Source organism: Ranitomeya variabilis, chromosome 4, assembly GCF_051348905.1.
Source record: "Ranitomeya variabilis isolate aRanVar5 chromosome 4, aRanVar5.hap1, whole genome shotgun sequence".
NCBI classification, from domain to species: Eukaryota; Metazoa; Chordata; class Amphibia; order Anura; family Dendrobatidae; genus Ranitomeya; species Ranitomeya variabilis.
The window spans coordinates 204,144,177-204,159,047 of NC_135235.1; the positions used below are offsets into that span (position 1 = coordinate 204,144,177).

A 14,871-nucleotide genomic window follows, 5' to 3' on the forward strand; every position below is an offset into this window, starting at 1 on the left:
ATAGGACCCCTTGTTCGAAAGAAGCTTCTGAACTCTCTCGTCCATTGAATTTGTCAGTTTTTGGATGGTTTCTGCTTCAATTGTTTTGCATGTGGACAGACTACCCTCCCAGAGCTGTTGCTTAGATGTGAACTGCCTCCCGCCATCATAGACACTCCTTTTGATGATGCTCCAGAGGTTCTCAATGGGGTTGAGGTCAGGGGAAGATGGTGGCCACACCATAAGTTTGTCCTCTTTTATGCCCATAGCAGCCAGAGATGCAGATGTGTTTTTTGCAGCATGAGACGGTGCATTATCATGCATGAAAATGATCTTGCTGCGGAAAGCACGGCTCTTCCTCTTAACCATGGCAGGAAGTGTTGTTTTAGAAACTCCACATAGATTATGGAGTTCATCTTTACCCCTTCAGGGATCATAAAGGGGCCGACATTCTCTCTCCCCATGATTCCAGCCCAAAACATTACTCCACCTCCTCCTTGTTGGCGCCTTAGCCGTGTTTTCATGGGGTGTCCATCAACCAGCCATCCTCCACTCCATCCATCTGGACTATTGAGCGTTGTGCGCGCGGTGCCGGACTGGCCATTTGGCAATTCTGGCAAATGCCAGAAGGGCCTGTCTGGTTGTGGGCTGCCTTGACTGCTACATTGTTAACAGAATCAGTGTTCTCAAGATACCCATACTGTTAAGAGTTGTGACAGAGCACAAAGTCGCTTACTCCGTCACTTACCCCAGCAGGCCATGGGTATCATTAGAAATATTGGTCTTGTAGTAAATCTTCCTTTCCTCCATCCAGGGTAATAAAAGTAATATATCCCAACTGGTTCTTGGGGATGGGGACAACATGGGCCTATGTGGTTTCAAATGCCAGGGCTGAATTTCATCCCCAGTCTGTACCTGCGTGACGGCACTCATCGGTGAACAAAACAGTTTGGAAGTCAGTCTTCATGTATCGTTTGGCCCACTGGAGCCGTTTCTGCTTGTGTGCAGTGGATAGAGGTGGTCGACAGGATGGCTTACGCACAGCTGCAAACCTCTGAAGGACCCTGCATCTTGTTGTTCTGGGGACGTTGGAGGCACAAGCAGCTTCAAAAACTTGTCTGCTGCTATGACAAGGCATTTTTGCAGCTGCTCTTTTAACCTTACACAATTGCCTGTTGGAAAGAGTCCTCAATTTTTCCTTATCAGCACGCACACGTGTGTGCTGGGAATCAGCTACATACTTCTTGATTGTGCGATGATCACGATGAAGTGTCTTGGCAATGTTGATTGTAGTCATGCCTTGACCTAAATACTCCACAATTTGTTGCTTCTCAGCAGCCGACACATCCTTTTTCTTTCCCATTTTGGCAACAAATGTAGGCTGCTTAATAATGTGGAACAGCCTTCTTAAGAAGTCTTGTCTTTATTTGGACACACCTGCCAAACTAATTTGCACAGGTATCTGCGATTGCTTTCAGTGATATAAAGAGCCCTGACACACATCACCATCAATGAGTTTAAATGACAAAAAAAAAAATTCTAACCTTCACTCCTAAACTCTTTGTGCATAATAATTTGGAACACAGTGTATATATAGTAGAAATAGGCCCCATGCTATTGGATCGAGAGTGCGGTGAAATTAACATCTGTGTATGCTTAGTGGTGGTGACAGGAGCAGTGGACATGTCTCACACCGTTTCCGCTTTCCAACATATCTATTCTATATCATCCCTCTGCATTTTTGTATTGTATGTGGTGGGTCATTTGACCTCTTTCACCCCTTGTGCACTGTTTCTTCCTTGTTGTGTGCTGTATTTTGGTATTTGGTGTAGTTTCTTGAGTGGTGTTTGCTATGTGGTGACTTCCCTGTCTGCTGTGTGTCTATTTACCCTATGTGGTCTTTAGTAAGCTGTTGTGACTAAAATTGGAGGTGGTACATTGTTTGGTGCAGTTTGTATGTGTGTATGATTGTCTGTTCCAAAAGTGGACTACTGCGGCTGCACAAGTAAAACATAGACATCACCGCTATTCCCCACGCAGGCGAAGTAACAGCCGCGTCGTTACCGCACATGAACAGATAGAGCGGGTAGAGCATGCAGTTGTGGCTGTTACTGCGCATGAGCGGGAATAGCGGTCACGTGAATGTCACTTGCGCTGGTGCAGTTCGTGGCCGCAAGGCCACGAGCTGCGCCTGACCAAGTGACACTGCAGCGGTGCCTCATGGTATTCGGGGACAGCGTCCGGAAGTCCCAACTGGCGATTATATATGTAGATACTGGACAATTCAGATACAACAGTCTTCAACACGCAGTTTTGGGGACAGCACTCTTCAGTTCCAATTTCATCAACAGAGTACATTTCAAGCCTCTGCTTACATTCAGTTTGGATTATCCCTACACCTGATCCTCCTGTCAACCCCAATGATTTCCAATCTGGCCACACAGCACACCCAAGATCCACTGTGTTTCCCTCACACGGTTCCCCGTCAAGCTTCCACTGTATGGAAAAGATTAAGGCACACTCCTCAGTGCCTAGATGGGGCTGTAGGTCCTGGACATTACAGGAAGTTCCACAGGAAATTTGATACGACCTCATGCTGTTAGAATGATATGTACTCCATGTGCCTTCAGCCCACTGCAGCTTTAATCTGAATTTAACGCGAACCTCACACTAACTCCAACTGACAAAACTAGACTGTAGAGACAAAACATACATAACTAATGCCCCAGATATATGAAATTTAGAGCTTTACTCTTTTTTTTTCTTTTACAAAAACGGTCAACAAACTTGACACACGGATCCAAGAGATGAGCGAAACAACAGCATGCAAATCCACGAGGTCACCAATTTTCAAATAATATACAGTACAGACCAAAAGTTTGGATACACCTTCTCATTTAAAGATTTTTCTGTATTTTCATGACTATGAAAATTGTACATTCACACTGAAGGCATCAAAACTATGAATTAACACATGTGGAATTATATACGTAACAAAAAAGTGTGAAACAACTGAAAATATGTCTTATAGTCTAGGTTCTTCAAAGTAGCCACCTTTTGCTTTGATGACTGCTTTGCACACTCTTGGCATTCTCTTGATGAGCTTCAAGAGGTAGTCACCGGGAACGGTCTTCCAACAATCTTGAAGGAGTTCTAGAGATGCTTAGCACTTGTTGGCCCTTTTGCTTTTACTCTGCGGTCCAGCTCACCCCAAACCATCTCTATTGGGTTCAGGTCTGGTGACTGTGGAGGCCTGGTCATCTGGCGTAGCACCCCATCACTCTCCTTCTTGGTCAAATAGCCCTTACACAGCCTGGAGGTGTGTTTGGGATCATTGTCCTGTTGATGGTCCAACTTAACGCAAAATGGAATAGCATGCCGCTGCAAGATGCTGTGGTAGCCATGCTGGTTCAGTATGCTTTCAATTTTGAATAAATCCCCAAGAGTGTCACCAGCAAAGCACCCCCACACCATCACACCTCCTCCTCCATTCTTTCTCGGTGGGAACCAGGCATGCAGAGTCCATCCATTCACCTTTTCTGTGTCGCACAAAGACACGGTGGTTGGAAACAAAGATCTCAAATTTGGACTCATCAGACCAAAGCACAGATTTCCACTGGTCTAATGTCCATTTCTTGTGTTCTTTAGCCCAAACAAGTCTCCTCTGCTTGTTGCCTGTCCTTAGCAGTGGTTTCCTAGCAGCTATTTTACCATGAAGGCCTGCTGCACAAAGTCTCCTCCTAACAGTTGTTGTAGTGATGTGTCTGCTGCTAGAACTCTGTGTGGCATTGACCTGGTCTCTAATCTGAGCTGCTGTTAACCTGCGATTTCTGAGGCTGGTGACTCGGATAAACTTATCCTCAGAAGCAGAGGTGACGCTTGGTCTTCCTTTCCTGGGGCGGTCCTCATGTGAGCCAGTTTCTTTGTAGCACCTGATGGTTTTTGCCACTGCACTTGGGGACACTTTCAAAGTTTTCCCAATTTTTCGGACTGACTGACCTTCATTTCTTAAAGTAATGATGGCCACTCGTTTTTCTTTACTTAGCTGCTTTTTTCTTGCCATAATACAAATTCTAACAGTCTATTCAGTAGGTCTATCAGCTGTGTATCCATCAGACTTCTGCACAACACAACTGATGGTCCCAACCCCATTTATAAGGCAAGAAACCCCACTTATTAAACCTGACAGGGCACACCTGTGAAGTGAAAACAAATCCCAGTGACTACCTCTTGAAGCTCATCAAGAGAATGCCAAGAGTGTGCAAAGCAGTCATCAAAGCAAAAGGTGGCTACTTTGAAGAACCTAGAATATAAGACATAATTTCAGTTGTTTCACACTTTTTTGTTAAGTATATAATTCCACATGTGTTAATTCATAGCTTTGATGCCTTCAGTGTGAATGTACAAGTTTCATAGTCGTGAAAATACAGAAAAATCTTTAAATGAGAAGGTGTGTCCAAACTTTTGGTCTGTACTGTATGTGCTGTGACTTGATTCATTACAGAGAACTATTGACAAACAGTAAACAGAAATTGTTATAAAGTGCTAGCTTAGAAACAAATGATAGGGAGGGAGGGTGGGAGATGCAACCAGTTCCCAAGGTAGTGGAGGAAGATGGATGTACGATACAGTATAACACACACATATATATATATATATATATATATATATATATATGAAGGTCAGAAGATCCTATTGGCTACGGGGAAGAGAGGGGGGACAGGAACAACCCCTTTTTGAAACAGCGAAAGCCAATCCAGGAGTATGGGGCCAAACTTGATGGTTGCTCCATAGTCAGGGACACAGAATTTAAGTCTATCAATGTACACCAGGAAATGATTCCCCTTCTTGCTTGACCTACCCCCTGCCATGCTGGGCTGGTCCCAAACATTTAACTATCTGTTCCTGCAGTCTGTTGCTGGGACGTCCTAACCTTTCACATACATTCAAGCACACATCTTGCATTACTTTCCTACATTAACACTTGCACAATACTTATCCTATACCTATCACTTATATACTAATAAGCCCTCCACTGCCTATCTGTCCTATTGTTCCTACCCCTGAGCTGAGTGTACCAGGGGCATTACCAATACAGCACCCACACTGCAGCATCAGTACCTATAAAACTTCATGCATTTTACATTACATTTTACACACTAAACATTATGCAATAACATGCACTAAAATCCAAGTCAGTGTTCACAGTACAAGTGTTGTCTTCAGGGGCAGGTATACAAAAGTCTCTGTCACACCGTTACACAGGAACAGAAGGTCCTGTGCCTATTCTTTGTGCAGTATGGAGGAAGAAGAGGGGGAGGAAAGGTTGGAGCATCAGGACATGCTGCGGTGGTGTAGGTGCTCTAAGATGACATCTTTGGTTCCAAAACAGCAGTTATGGGGGGAGAGCTTCAGGGGAAGAGGAGATCGTACAGAGGACACGGGTCAGGATGTGCTCCTCTCTCACACTTCGTTCCCGAGTGAAGGTGTCCAGTGTTCTGCACTGAGACTTCGGCTCTCAGGAGTTTCAGGCACTAACTACAGGCCTCGGGCTGTGCTGAACACAGGTCTCACGGGATGCTGGCGGGAAAACCTCAGTTCCTTACCTATGTCTTTGGCGCTCCCGTCCTCAGCGCTGTGGGGGATATCGCAAGATCAGACCTCCGAGCGGAGGGGAATGGGCAACAGACCCTTGTCTGCTAATGTAGAGTACCCGGCTGGAAAGTTGTCCCCAGCTCCAGGCCTCAGTCAGCGTCCGAGTCCCAAAGATGTCCACCAGACCATCCAGATGGTTTCTCAAGGCCTGGCAGTAGGGTCAGAAGGTCAGCGAGGTCCATGTGTGGGGTTTTAGGCACCCTTATCCAGGAAAAAAGATTTTTGAAAACAGTCTTGGAAAGAGAGCTGTGCTCAGGAACGACACCCCAGATTTTACAACTTTAATGTCTCTAGGAGTCTATTCATTCAGATGTTGTGTTCCCCAGCACTGTAGAGGGGTGTGACATTATCCGGACACATTTACAAGGTGACTGATATTCCCTCCCCTGCAGAGCGTGGAGGGAGAGCAGCACGAGATGGCAGTGGAGCTTCTGAAGGCGGCACAGGGAACGGTGAAGCTGGTTGTACGTTACACGCCAAAAGTGCTGGAGGAAATGGAAGCCCGCTTCGAAAAAATGAGGACGGCTCGACGTCGACAGCAGCAGAATAGTTACACGTAAGAGAAGTGTATTTGCCTACCATAAAGTTATTGAATAGCATAGGGGAAAACTTACTGGTCAATGGGGCTCAGACCTCTGGGACCCCCACTAGTTCTGAGAGCGGGACTCTGCATGCCTTTCTGTATTCATTCTTTATGGAACTGCCAGAAATAGACGAGTACAGCCTGTTATTTCCCAGCACCTTCTACTTGTTCAGTGTCAGCGCAGAGCATGACCTTATGATTTGCATTCTTGTCAGTGTAGTCATTACGGCAGACCCTGTACAGTAATCTGATGTGGGGAAAACTAACTTTTCCACTGCGTAATGAGAGCACAACTAAGCTGTACTTGCTGTTTCAGGTAACAGAATGGGTTGTGATGTGCGTGTACACAAAGACTAGCACAATTTTTTACATTATGTTACTTATATCCTGCATTTTTCACCAGTTTTCCCCTCTGTGGACTCTATCTCTAATATTCAGTTGTCTCTGAGCTGGTGGGGAAGACTAACTGATACAATGTCTCCCATACACAAAACGCAAATAAGACAAAAGGTACTGGTGCTCTCTGACCTCTAAATAGCACACAAGCAGAAGCCACACCTTAAAGCAGTTCTGAGCAGTGTAGCTGTGAATCCAGCTCTGGGTGGAGAAGAAACACTTACTAGAAATGAGCAGCACCATCTCTCTGCTCTTTCTTCCTGCTCTAATGGATAGGCATCTGTTATTAGACCACCCCATAGTGAGCTGTATGAATGTGCAATAACATCTGTGAGAGCCGGAATATCTATCTATGCATGTGCTGCCCCTGGGAATGACAGCGTCTGCGCGATACGGCAGTTTGTGACATGCTATCCTGGCAGACGTCTCATTCAGGTACCGTCATTCCCAGGGGAGAATGCAAAGATGGATATTCCAGCTCCTGCAACGTCATTAGGACGTTACTGTGCGGGTGCCAATGATGGCATCTGTGTGTGAGATGTCAGCCATGGGAAGCAGGTCAAAGAGACGAACGACCTGTCTATCAGTGGCAGGAGGCTGATGCTGGGAGGAGAAACAGGCTGGAGAGCTGGAAGTCCAGACCAAGCACCTGCAGAAATTGCAGGTGGATTATGAGACAACAAAGACATGGATTTGTAATGCAAAGGTATGGAGGCAGTCATCATTACAGGTACTTTACTGGGATGACGTTACTCTAAAAAGCTGCCCACAGATTCCCTTTAATTTGTATTTTTGCATGTAGATTATATCTCTGAGTTATGAGTAGTAGGCACCTGGTATTACAACCACGTCAAGAATTATTAAACCACAGTTACATTTCCTAACTCGATATCTCCTGGCTCATTTCCCTTCCATAGTATAGACCTCCGAATTTTTAGCTGTACAAATATTTAATTGTCAACTTATACAATGGATTTCCATCTTCCACCTCATTATCTCGCCGCTCTTTAACAACAATTCACTTCCGCACCATTTACCTTTCCTTCTGCATCGCTTATCATCCTGCTCGTGAACACATTTAGGAATGTCCAGAGAAAGTGTTCAGAAAAATTTACAATATTATACACAAGCAGACCCCTTTACATTTTTCACTCTTTGTTTCATTGCAGCCATTTGGTAAATTCAAAAAAGTTCATTTTTTCCTTAACTGAAAAAAACAGAAATGTAGAAATTTTTGCAAATTTATTAAAAAAACAAACTGAAATATCAAAAGGTCATAAGTATTCAGACCCTTTGCTCAGTATTGAGTAGAAGCACCTTTTGAGCTAGTACAGCCATGAGTCTTCTTGGGCATTAATGATGCAACAAGTTTTTCACACCTGGATTTGGGGATCCTCGGCCATTCTTCCTTGCAGATCCTCTCCAGTTCCGTCAGGTTGGATGGTGAACGTTGGTGGACGCCATTTTCAGGTCTCTCCAGAGATGCTCAGGTGGGTTTAGGTCAGGACTCTGGCTGGGCCAGTCAAGAATGGTCACAGAGTTGTTCTGAAGCCACTCCTTTGTTATTTTAGCTGTGTGCTTAGGGTCATTGTCTTGTTGGAAGGTGAACCTTTGGCCAAGTCTGAGGTTCAGAGCATTCTGGAAGAGGTTTTCATCCAGGATATCTCTGTACTTGGCCGCATTCATGTTTCCTTCATTGACAACCAGTCGTCCTGTCCCTGCAGCTGAAAAACACCCCCATAGCATGATGCTGCCACCACCATGTATCACTGTTGGGATTGTATTGGGCAGGTGATGAGGATTGCCTGGTTTTCTCTACACATACCGCTTAGAATAATGTTTAATCTGGTTTTTATTGAAAAGAACTTCAAAACGAACAAGGAACAAAGGATTCAACAACATAAAAAGTATTGAGTACAAAAAGAAATCTCATATACAACTGTATATCAAGACCTGTAACCAACAAGTCCCGAAATAGTATAACTTTCAAAATCATTTTTAATCAAGTCCAACAAGATCTGAAAAGAAAAAAAAAAATCCATGGCGGATGTAGGTATCCCCTATCCAGGGAGACTGTAGGACCTTTGGTGATACATATGAGGTATCCTCTGAAAGAGAGCGACCCAAACAAGAGGAGCTAGGTCACTCCAAGTAATAATGATATAAACACGAACGGAAAGAATGAGACTAAGAAGAGGAATATGAGGGAGGAGAGAGGATGAAAAAAAAAGGGGGGGAGGGGGAGGAACCATGGAGTCTGATATAGAAGGGGGCAACTTGCACCCCTATAATGACGTCCATCTAACCCGTATTGTTCAATCTATCTTCCTTATGGCTTAGAAAAGAGGGATTGAAAGTCCTGAGAGTCCATAAACAAAATCCAAGGACTCCAGACCTGCAGATATTTCTCCATTGAACTGTTAGGCCATGTGCACACGTTCAGTATTTTTCGCGTTTTTTTCGCGTTTTTCCGCTATAAAAACGTGATAAAAACGCGAAAAAACCGCTAACATATGCCTCCTATTATTTACAGTGTATTCCGCATTTCTTGTGCAAATGTTGCATTTTTTTCCGCAAAAAAATCGCATCGCGGAAAAAAAAGCAACATGTTCATTAAAAATGCGGAATTGCGGGGATTCCGCACACCTAGGAGTGCATTGATCTGTATACTTTCCGCACGGGGCTGTGCACACCATGCGGGAAGTAAGCAGATTATGTGCGGTTGGTACCCAGGGTGGAGGAGAGGAGACTCTCCTCCACGGACTGGGCACCATATAATTGGTCAAAAATAAGAATTAAAATAAAAAATAGTGATATACTCACCTTCGATGTCTTCCCGCCTCTCAGGTGCATGCTGTCGCTTCGGTTCCTATAGCTGGTGTGCGGTGAAGGACCTGCGATGACGTCGCGGTCCTGTGATTGGTCGCGAGACCGGTCATGTGACCGCTCATGTGACCGCGACGTCATGGAAGGTCCTGCGCACACACACCAGCTATAGGAACGGACGCCGCTGAGGAGATCAGCTGTCTGCAGGTGAGTATAAACATTTTTTTATTTTTTTTATTATTTTTAAACATTCTATCTTTTACTATAGATGCTGCATAAGCAGCATCTATAGTAAAAAGTTGGTCACACTTGTCAAACAGTATGTTTGACAAGTGTGACCAACTTGTCAGTCAGTTTTCCAAGCAATGCTACAGATCGCTTGGAAACCTTTAGCATTCTGCAAGCTAATTACGCTTGCAGAATGCTAAAAAAAACGCGAAAAAAACGGAAAAAAAACGCAAAAAAAAAAATGCGGATTTCTTGCAGAAAATTTCTGCAAGAAATCCGGACGTGTGCACATACCCTTAACCTCAGCGGACAATTCCTCCATACTTTGAAGACTGGTCATCTCCTTGACCCATTCAGACACATTTGGAGATTGGGAGGATTTCCAATGTCTCGGGATCACAGTGCGCACAGCAGTTAAGCAGAATCTTAGGAGCCCCTTTTTCTGGAAGCGAAACGAGCCCGGGAGGATAGATAATAAAGCCACCTGGGGGGAGTTGGTCACCAAATGACCACTGATGGCTTGATAAGCGGAAAAGACAGAATCCCAAAATGGCTTAAATAAGCTTACCGCTTAGAATTATCACCAAAATGGTCTATCCTCATCTCATCAGACCAGAGAATCTTATTTCTCATAGTCTGGGAGTCCTTCATGTGTTTTTTAGCAAACTCTATGCAGGCTTTCATATGTCTTGCACTGAGGAGAGGCTTCCATCGGGCCACTCTGCCATAAAGGCCCGACTGGTGGAGGGCTGCAGTGATAGTTGACTTTGTGGAACTTTCTCACATCCCCCTACTGCATCTCTGGAGCTCAGCCACAGTGATCTTGGGGTTTTTCTTTACCTCTCTCACCAAGGCTCTTCTCCCACCATTGCTCAGTTTGGCTGGACGGCCCGGTCTAGGAATACTTCTGGTGGTCCCAAATGTCTTCCATTTAAGGATTATGGAGGCCACTGTGCTCTTAGGAACCTTGAGTGCTGCAGAAATTCTGTTGTAACCTTGGCCAGATCTGTGCCTTGCCACAATTCTGTCTCTGAGCTCCTTGGCCAGTTCCTTTGACCTCATGATTCTCATTTGGTCTGACATGCACTGTGAGCTGTGAGGTCTTATATAAACAGGTGTGCGCCTTTCCAAATCAAGTCCTATCAGTTAATTAAACACAGCTGGACTCCAATGAAGGAGTAGAACCATCTCAAGGAGGATCACAGGGAAATGGACAACATGTGACTTAAATATGAGTGTCTGAGCAAAGGGTCTGAATACTTATGACCATGTGATATTCCAGTTTTTCTTTTTTAATAAACTTGCAAAAATTTCTACATTTCTGTTTTTTTTCAGTCAAGATGGGGTGCAGAGAGTACATTAATGTGAAAAAATGAAACTTTTCGAATTTACCAAATGGCTGCAATGATAAAAAGAGTGAAAAATTTAAAGGGGTCTGAATACTTTCCGTACCATATATATATATATATATATATATATATATATATATATATATATATATATATATATAATATAATATAATATACAGCTATGGCAAAGATTAAGGGACCACCACATCAATCCCTGTCATGGGCAGCCCAATCTCCAGACCTGAACCCCATTGAAAACCTCTGGAATGTAATCAAGAGGAAGATGGATAGTCACAAGCCATCAACCAAAGAACCAAAGAAGAACTGCTTACATTTTTGTGCCAGGAGTGGCATAAGGTCACCGAAAAGCAGTGGAAAGACTGGCGGAAAGCATGCCAAGACGCATCAAAGCTGTGATTACAAATCATGGTTATTCCACACAATATTGATTTCTGAACTCTTCGTGAGTTAAAACATTAGTATTGTTGTTTCTAAGTGATTATGAACTTGTTTTCTCTGCATTATTTCAGGTCTGAAAGCACAGGTTTTTGTTTGTTTTTTATTTTGACCATTTTTCTTTGTCAGAAAAAAAATACAAAATTTATTGCTTGGAACTTCGGAGACATGTTGTCAGAAGTTTATAGAATAAAAGAATAATTTACAGTTTGCTCAAATATATACCTATAAAGAGAAATATCAGACAAAAAGAACATTTTGCAGTGGTCTCTTAATTTTTGCCAGAGCTGTATATGCGTAGTGGCACTCACTGAGGTATCAGGTTACTACAGTTTTATTTACTGTATATTATTCTTTTTTTTTCGAACTGACCATCTTCTCCTCTTTCCCTTCAGGTCTCTCGAGTCTCGAGGATAATAATATCTTGTCCTATCCATTCCACCAAAATCCTGAGCTCCGGACCCTCCACTATGTATTTATTGGCACAAGTCATGTCTGATCTGTGTACAGTATTTATTTCAGTTGTGTTTGTATGAGATAGTGTGCGGAGGATGTTGTGAGCAGGTTTTGGGTGAAAACAGATTGTTTTGATGGTTTTTGATTTTTTTTAGTGATTTTTTCAAATAAGCGGGAAGAAAGTTTGTGAAACTAATTAGTATTTTGTTTGTAAAATGGTAGCAGACGCGATGTTTATTGGAAGGCGCCTGGCCATACACAAGGGAAAGCTGTTGACTGAACCTAAGCCCTAAGCTCTCACGTGTTTTCAATGGGGAGAGAGGAGAAAGCCACTGCCAGACTCCCTTGGCATCGAACTATCATCCCTGAAAACAAAAGAATTGGATGTTAAAATTCTAAATGCCCCATACTTCTCTTCTCTTTTTCTAATGTAAAATTCTAAATTCTCTAAGTTATGTATGAAAATACACCACTAGGGGGAGCTCACTGAATACAGATTTCTAAATCTCCTATTTGAAATTGAATTCCGTGCTAAATCTATATGCACTGTGCTGCCCCTAGTGGCTGCAGAAATAATAATAATAATAATAATAATAATAATAATAATAATAAAATAATAATAATTATTTATAATAATAATATGTAATTTTACTCCTTTATCCCGTTTTCTTTTTCTTCTTATTTTGTGAAATGTATTTTTTTTATTAATATTGGGAATTATCAACAATCCAAGGTTTGTAGATCCATTAGCCCTACTTCATAGCCCTACACTCATTAATTTACAAGGTCCAGGGTTTTATTTTTCTTATGCAAAACACAACCTTACATGGGTTACATATTAAAATACTATCTGCCTGCAGGCACCACCAGGGGGAGCTCACTGCATACAGATTTATAAATCTTCTATTGAACGCTTAAAAAAAAAAAAAAAATCTATATGCACTTTGCTCCCCCTAGTGGCTGCAGAAATAATAATAACAATAATTAATATTTATTATTATTATATAATTTTATTCTGCTTTTTTATTTGGATTTCTTTTTCTTATTTTGTGAAATGTATTTTTTTTTATTGATGGAAACAATCAGCAACCTGCTGTTTGAAGGTACAGTCATTGCTTGATAAGGTCCAGGGTTTTATTTTCTAATGGAAAACTCCAAAATCCCTGAAGCATATGAAAGTACTGCCTGCAGACATCACTAGGGGAAGCTCATCACATACATATTTATAAATCTCCTATTCAATTCTAAAATAAGTCTTTATGTACTGTGCTGCCCCAATTGGATGTAGAAATAATAATAATAATAATAATAATAATAATAATAGTCATTTTACTCATTTTTTGTTCTGATTTTTTTTTAATTAATATTATTGAATTTTTTTTTTATTACTGGAAATAATCAGCAGTCTGATGTTTGCAGATCTATTAGTCCTACTCCATAGCCCTGCACTCATTAATTGATAAGGTTCAGGGTTTTATTTTTCCAATGCAAAACTCAAAATTCCCTTAGCTACAGAATAAAACACTGCCTGCCAACACCACAAGGGGGAGCTCACTGCATACAGATTTAGAAATCTCCTATTCAACTCCATGATAAGTCTATACGCACTGTGCTCCCCCTAGTGGCTACAGAAACAATAACAATTTGATTCTGCTTTTTTTTTCTTACTCTGTTTAATGCAACATTTATTTTTATTCTTGTAAACCTCCAGTTTGCAGGGCCCCTGTCCATACTTCACATCCCTGCATTCATTATTTATGCATAAATTAAAATATTTAGATATCCATTTGCTTAAAAAACACTAGATACAGTCCAATACAGTCATTTTCAAATAGCAATATATTTTTATGTGCACAAAATAAATCCACTGCCCCTATTACCTACCCCTGCATATGAACACATGAACTCCCAATGCAAAAAAAAAAAATCAATATTTACACATACACTCAAATATTTAGATGCCCGTTTGTGGAAAAACACAGATCCAATCTGTGAGCAGCAGCTAGCCTGCTTACTGACTGTTTCCTCACACAAATAGATTTTTCTACAGAGTAAAATATTGTGCATAAAAAAGGACCAAAAAGAAAAAAGCGAAATAAACACGTTTTGAAGATAGAATTTACAGATGTCGGATCGTACTTCTGCCTTTATTACTCAAAGATGAAATTTCAAATAATTATTTCTGCTAGAATTATATTTTTCTGTGTAAATTTTATTTTTAGATAAAGATTTTATGATAATATTAAGGCATGGACTGTATGCTCCAAACCACATATATTCAGAGAATACAGGCTGCCACTGAATAACTCTGGCTTTTAAAGGGAATCTATCAGCATATTTGTGATATGTAATCTGAGAGCAGCATAGTGTAGAGGCAGAGACCCTGATTCCAGCGATGTATCACTTAATGGGCTGCTTGTTGCCATTTTGATAGAATCCCTGTTTTCTCTGCTGTAGATGTAGCAGAGCTCGGAATACTGAGCTGTGTATAACCCCACCCACACCCCTGATTGGCAGTTTCCAGTGCAAGCTGCCAATCAGTGTTGGGGGTGTATTTACATAGATTAGCTGGACTGGCTTGCACAGGATAACTAGTTCTGCAGAGATAATTTCCTGCTGATAAAACACTGATTGTATTGAACCTACTGCAAGCAACCCAGTAAGTGACACATCCCTGGAATCAGGGTCGCTGCCTCTACATTATTCTTCTCTCATTCTATATAGCAAAAACCTGCTGACAGATTCCCTTTAAATGGAAGTGATTTTAGTTGGGTATAAATAAAGGTTTCCAGTCTTCTCTCACCAAGTGTCTTTCCGAGCACGATTATGGAGCTTTGGTGTAAGAATGAAAGGGGGTTATCCTGGACTATTTAATTTTTTTTCATGGTACTAAGAACTGATAGGCAGGTAATTGCAGACTACCTGCCTCTTCCTTCCGGTGCC

At 41.9% G+C, this 14,871-nt stretch overlaps 1 protein-coding gene across 1 annotated transcript in view; it reads left to right on the forward strand.

Annotated features, from left to right (window-relative positions):
* Nucleotides 1-12,035, forward strand: part of LIN7B (lin-7 cell polarity scaffold B) — a 46,312-nt gene extending 34,277 nt beyond the window's left edge. The window contains exons 5-6 of the mRNA XM_077259705.1: nt 6,027-6,190; nt 11,868-12,035. Coding sequence (XP_077115820.1) covers nt 6,027-6,190; nt 11,868-11,889 — 186 coding nt within the window. The 3' untranslated portion in view covers nt 11,890-12,035. The remainder of the gene's footprint in view (nt 1-6,026; nt 6,191-11,867) is intronic.
* Nucleotides 12,036-14,871: the final 2,836 nt, after the last annotated feature.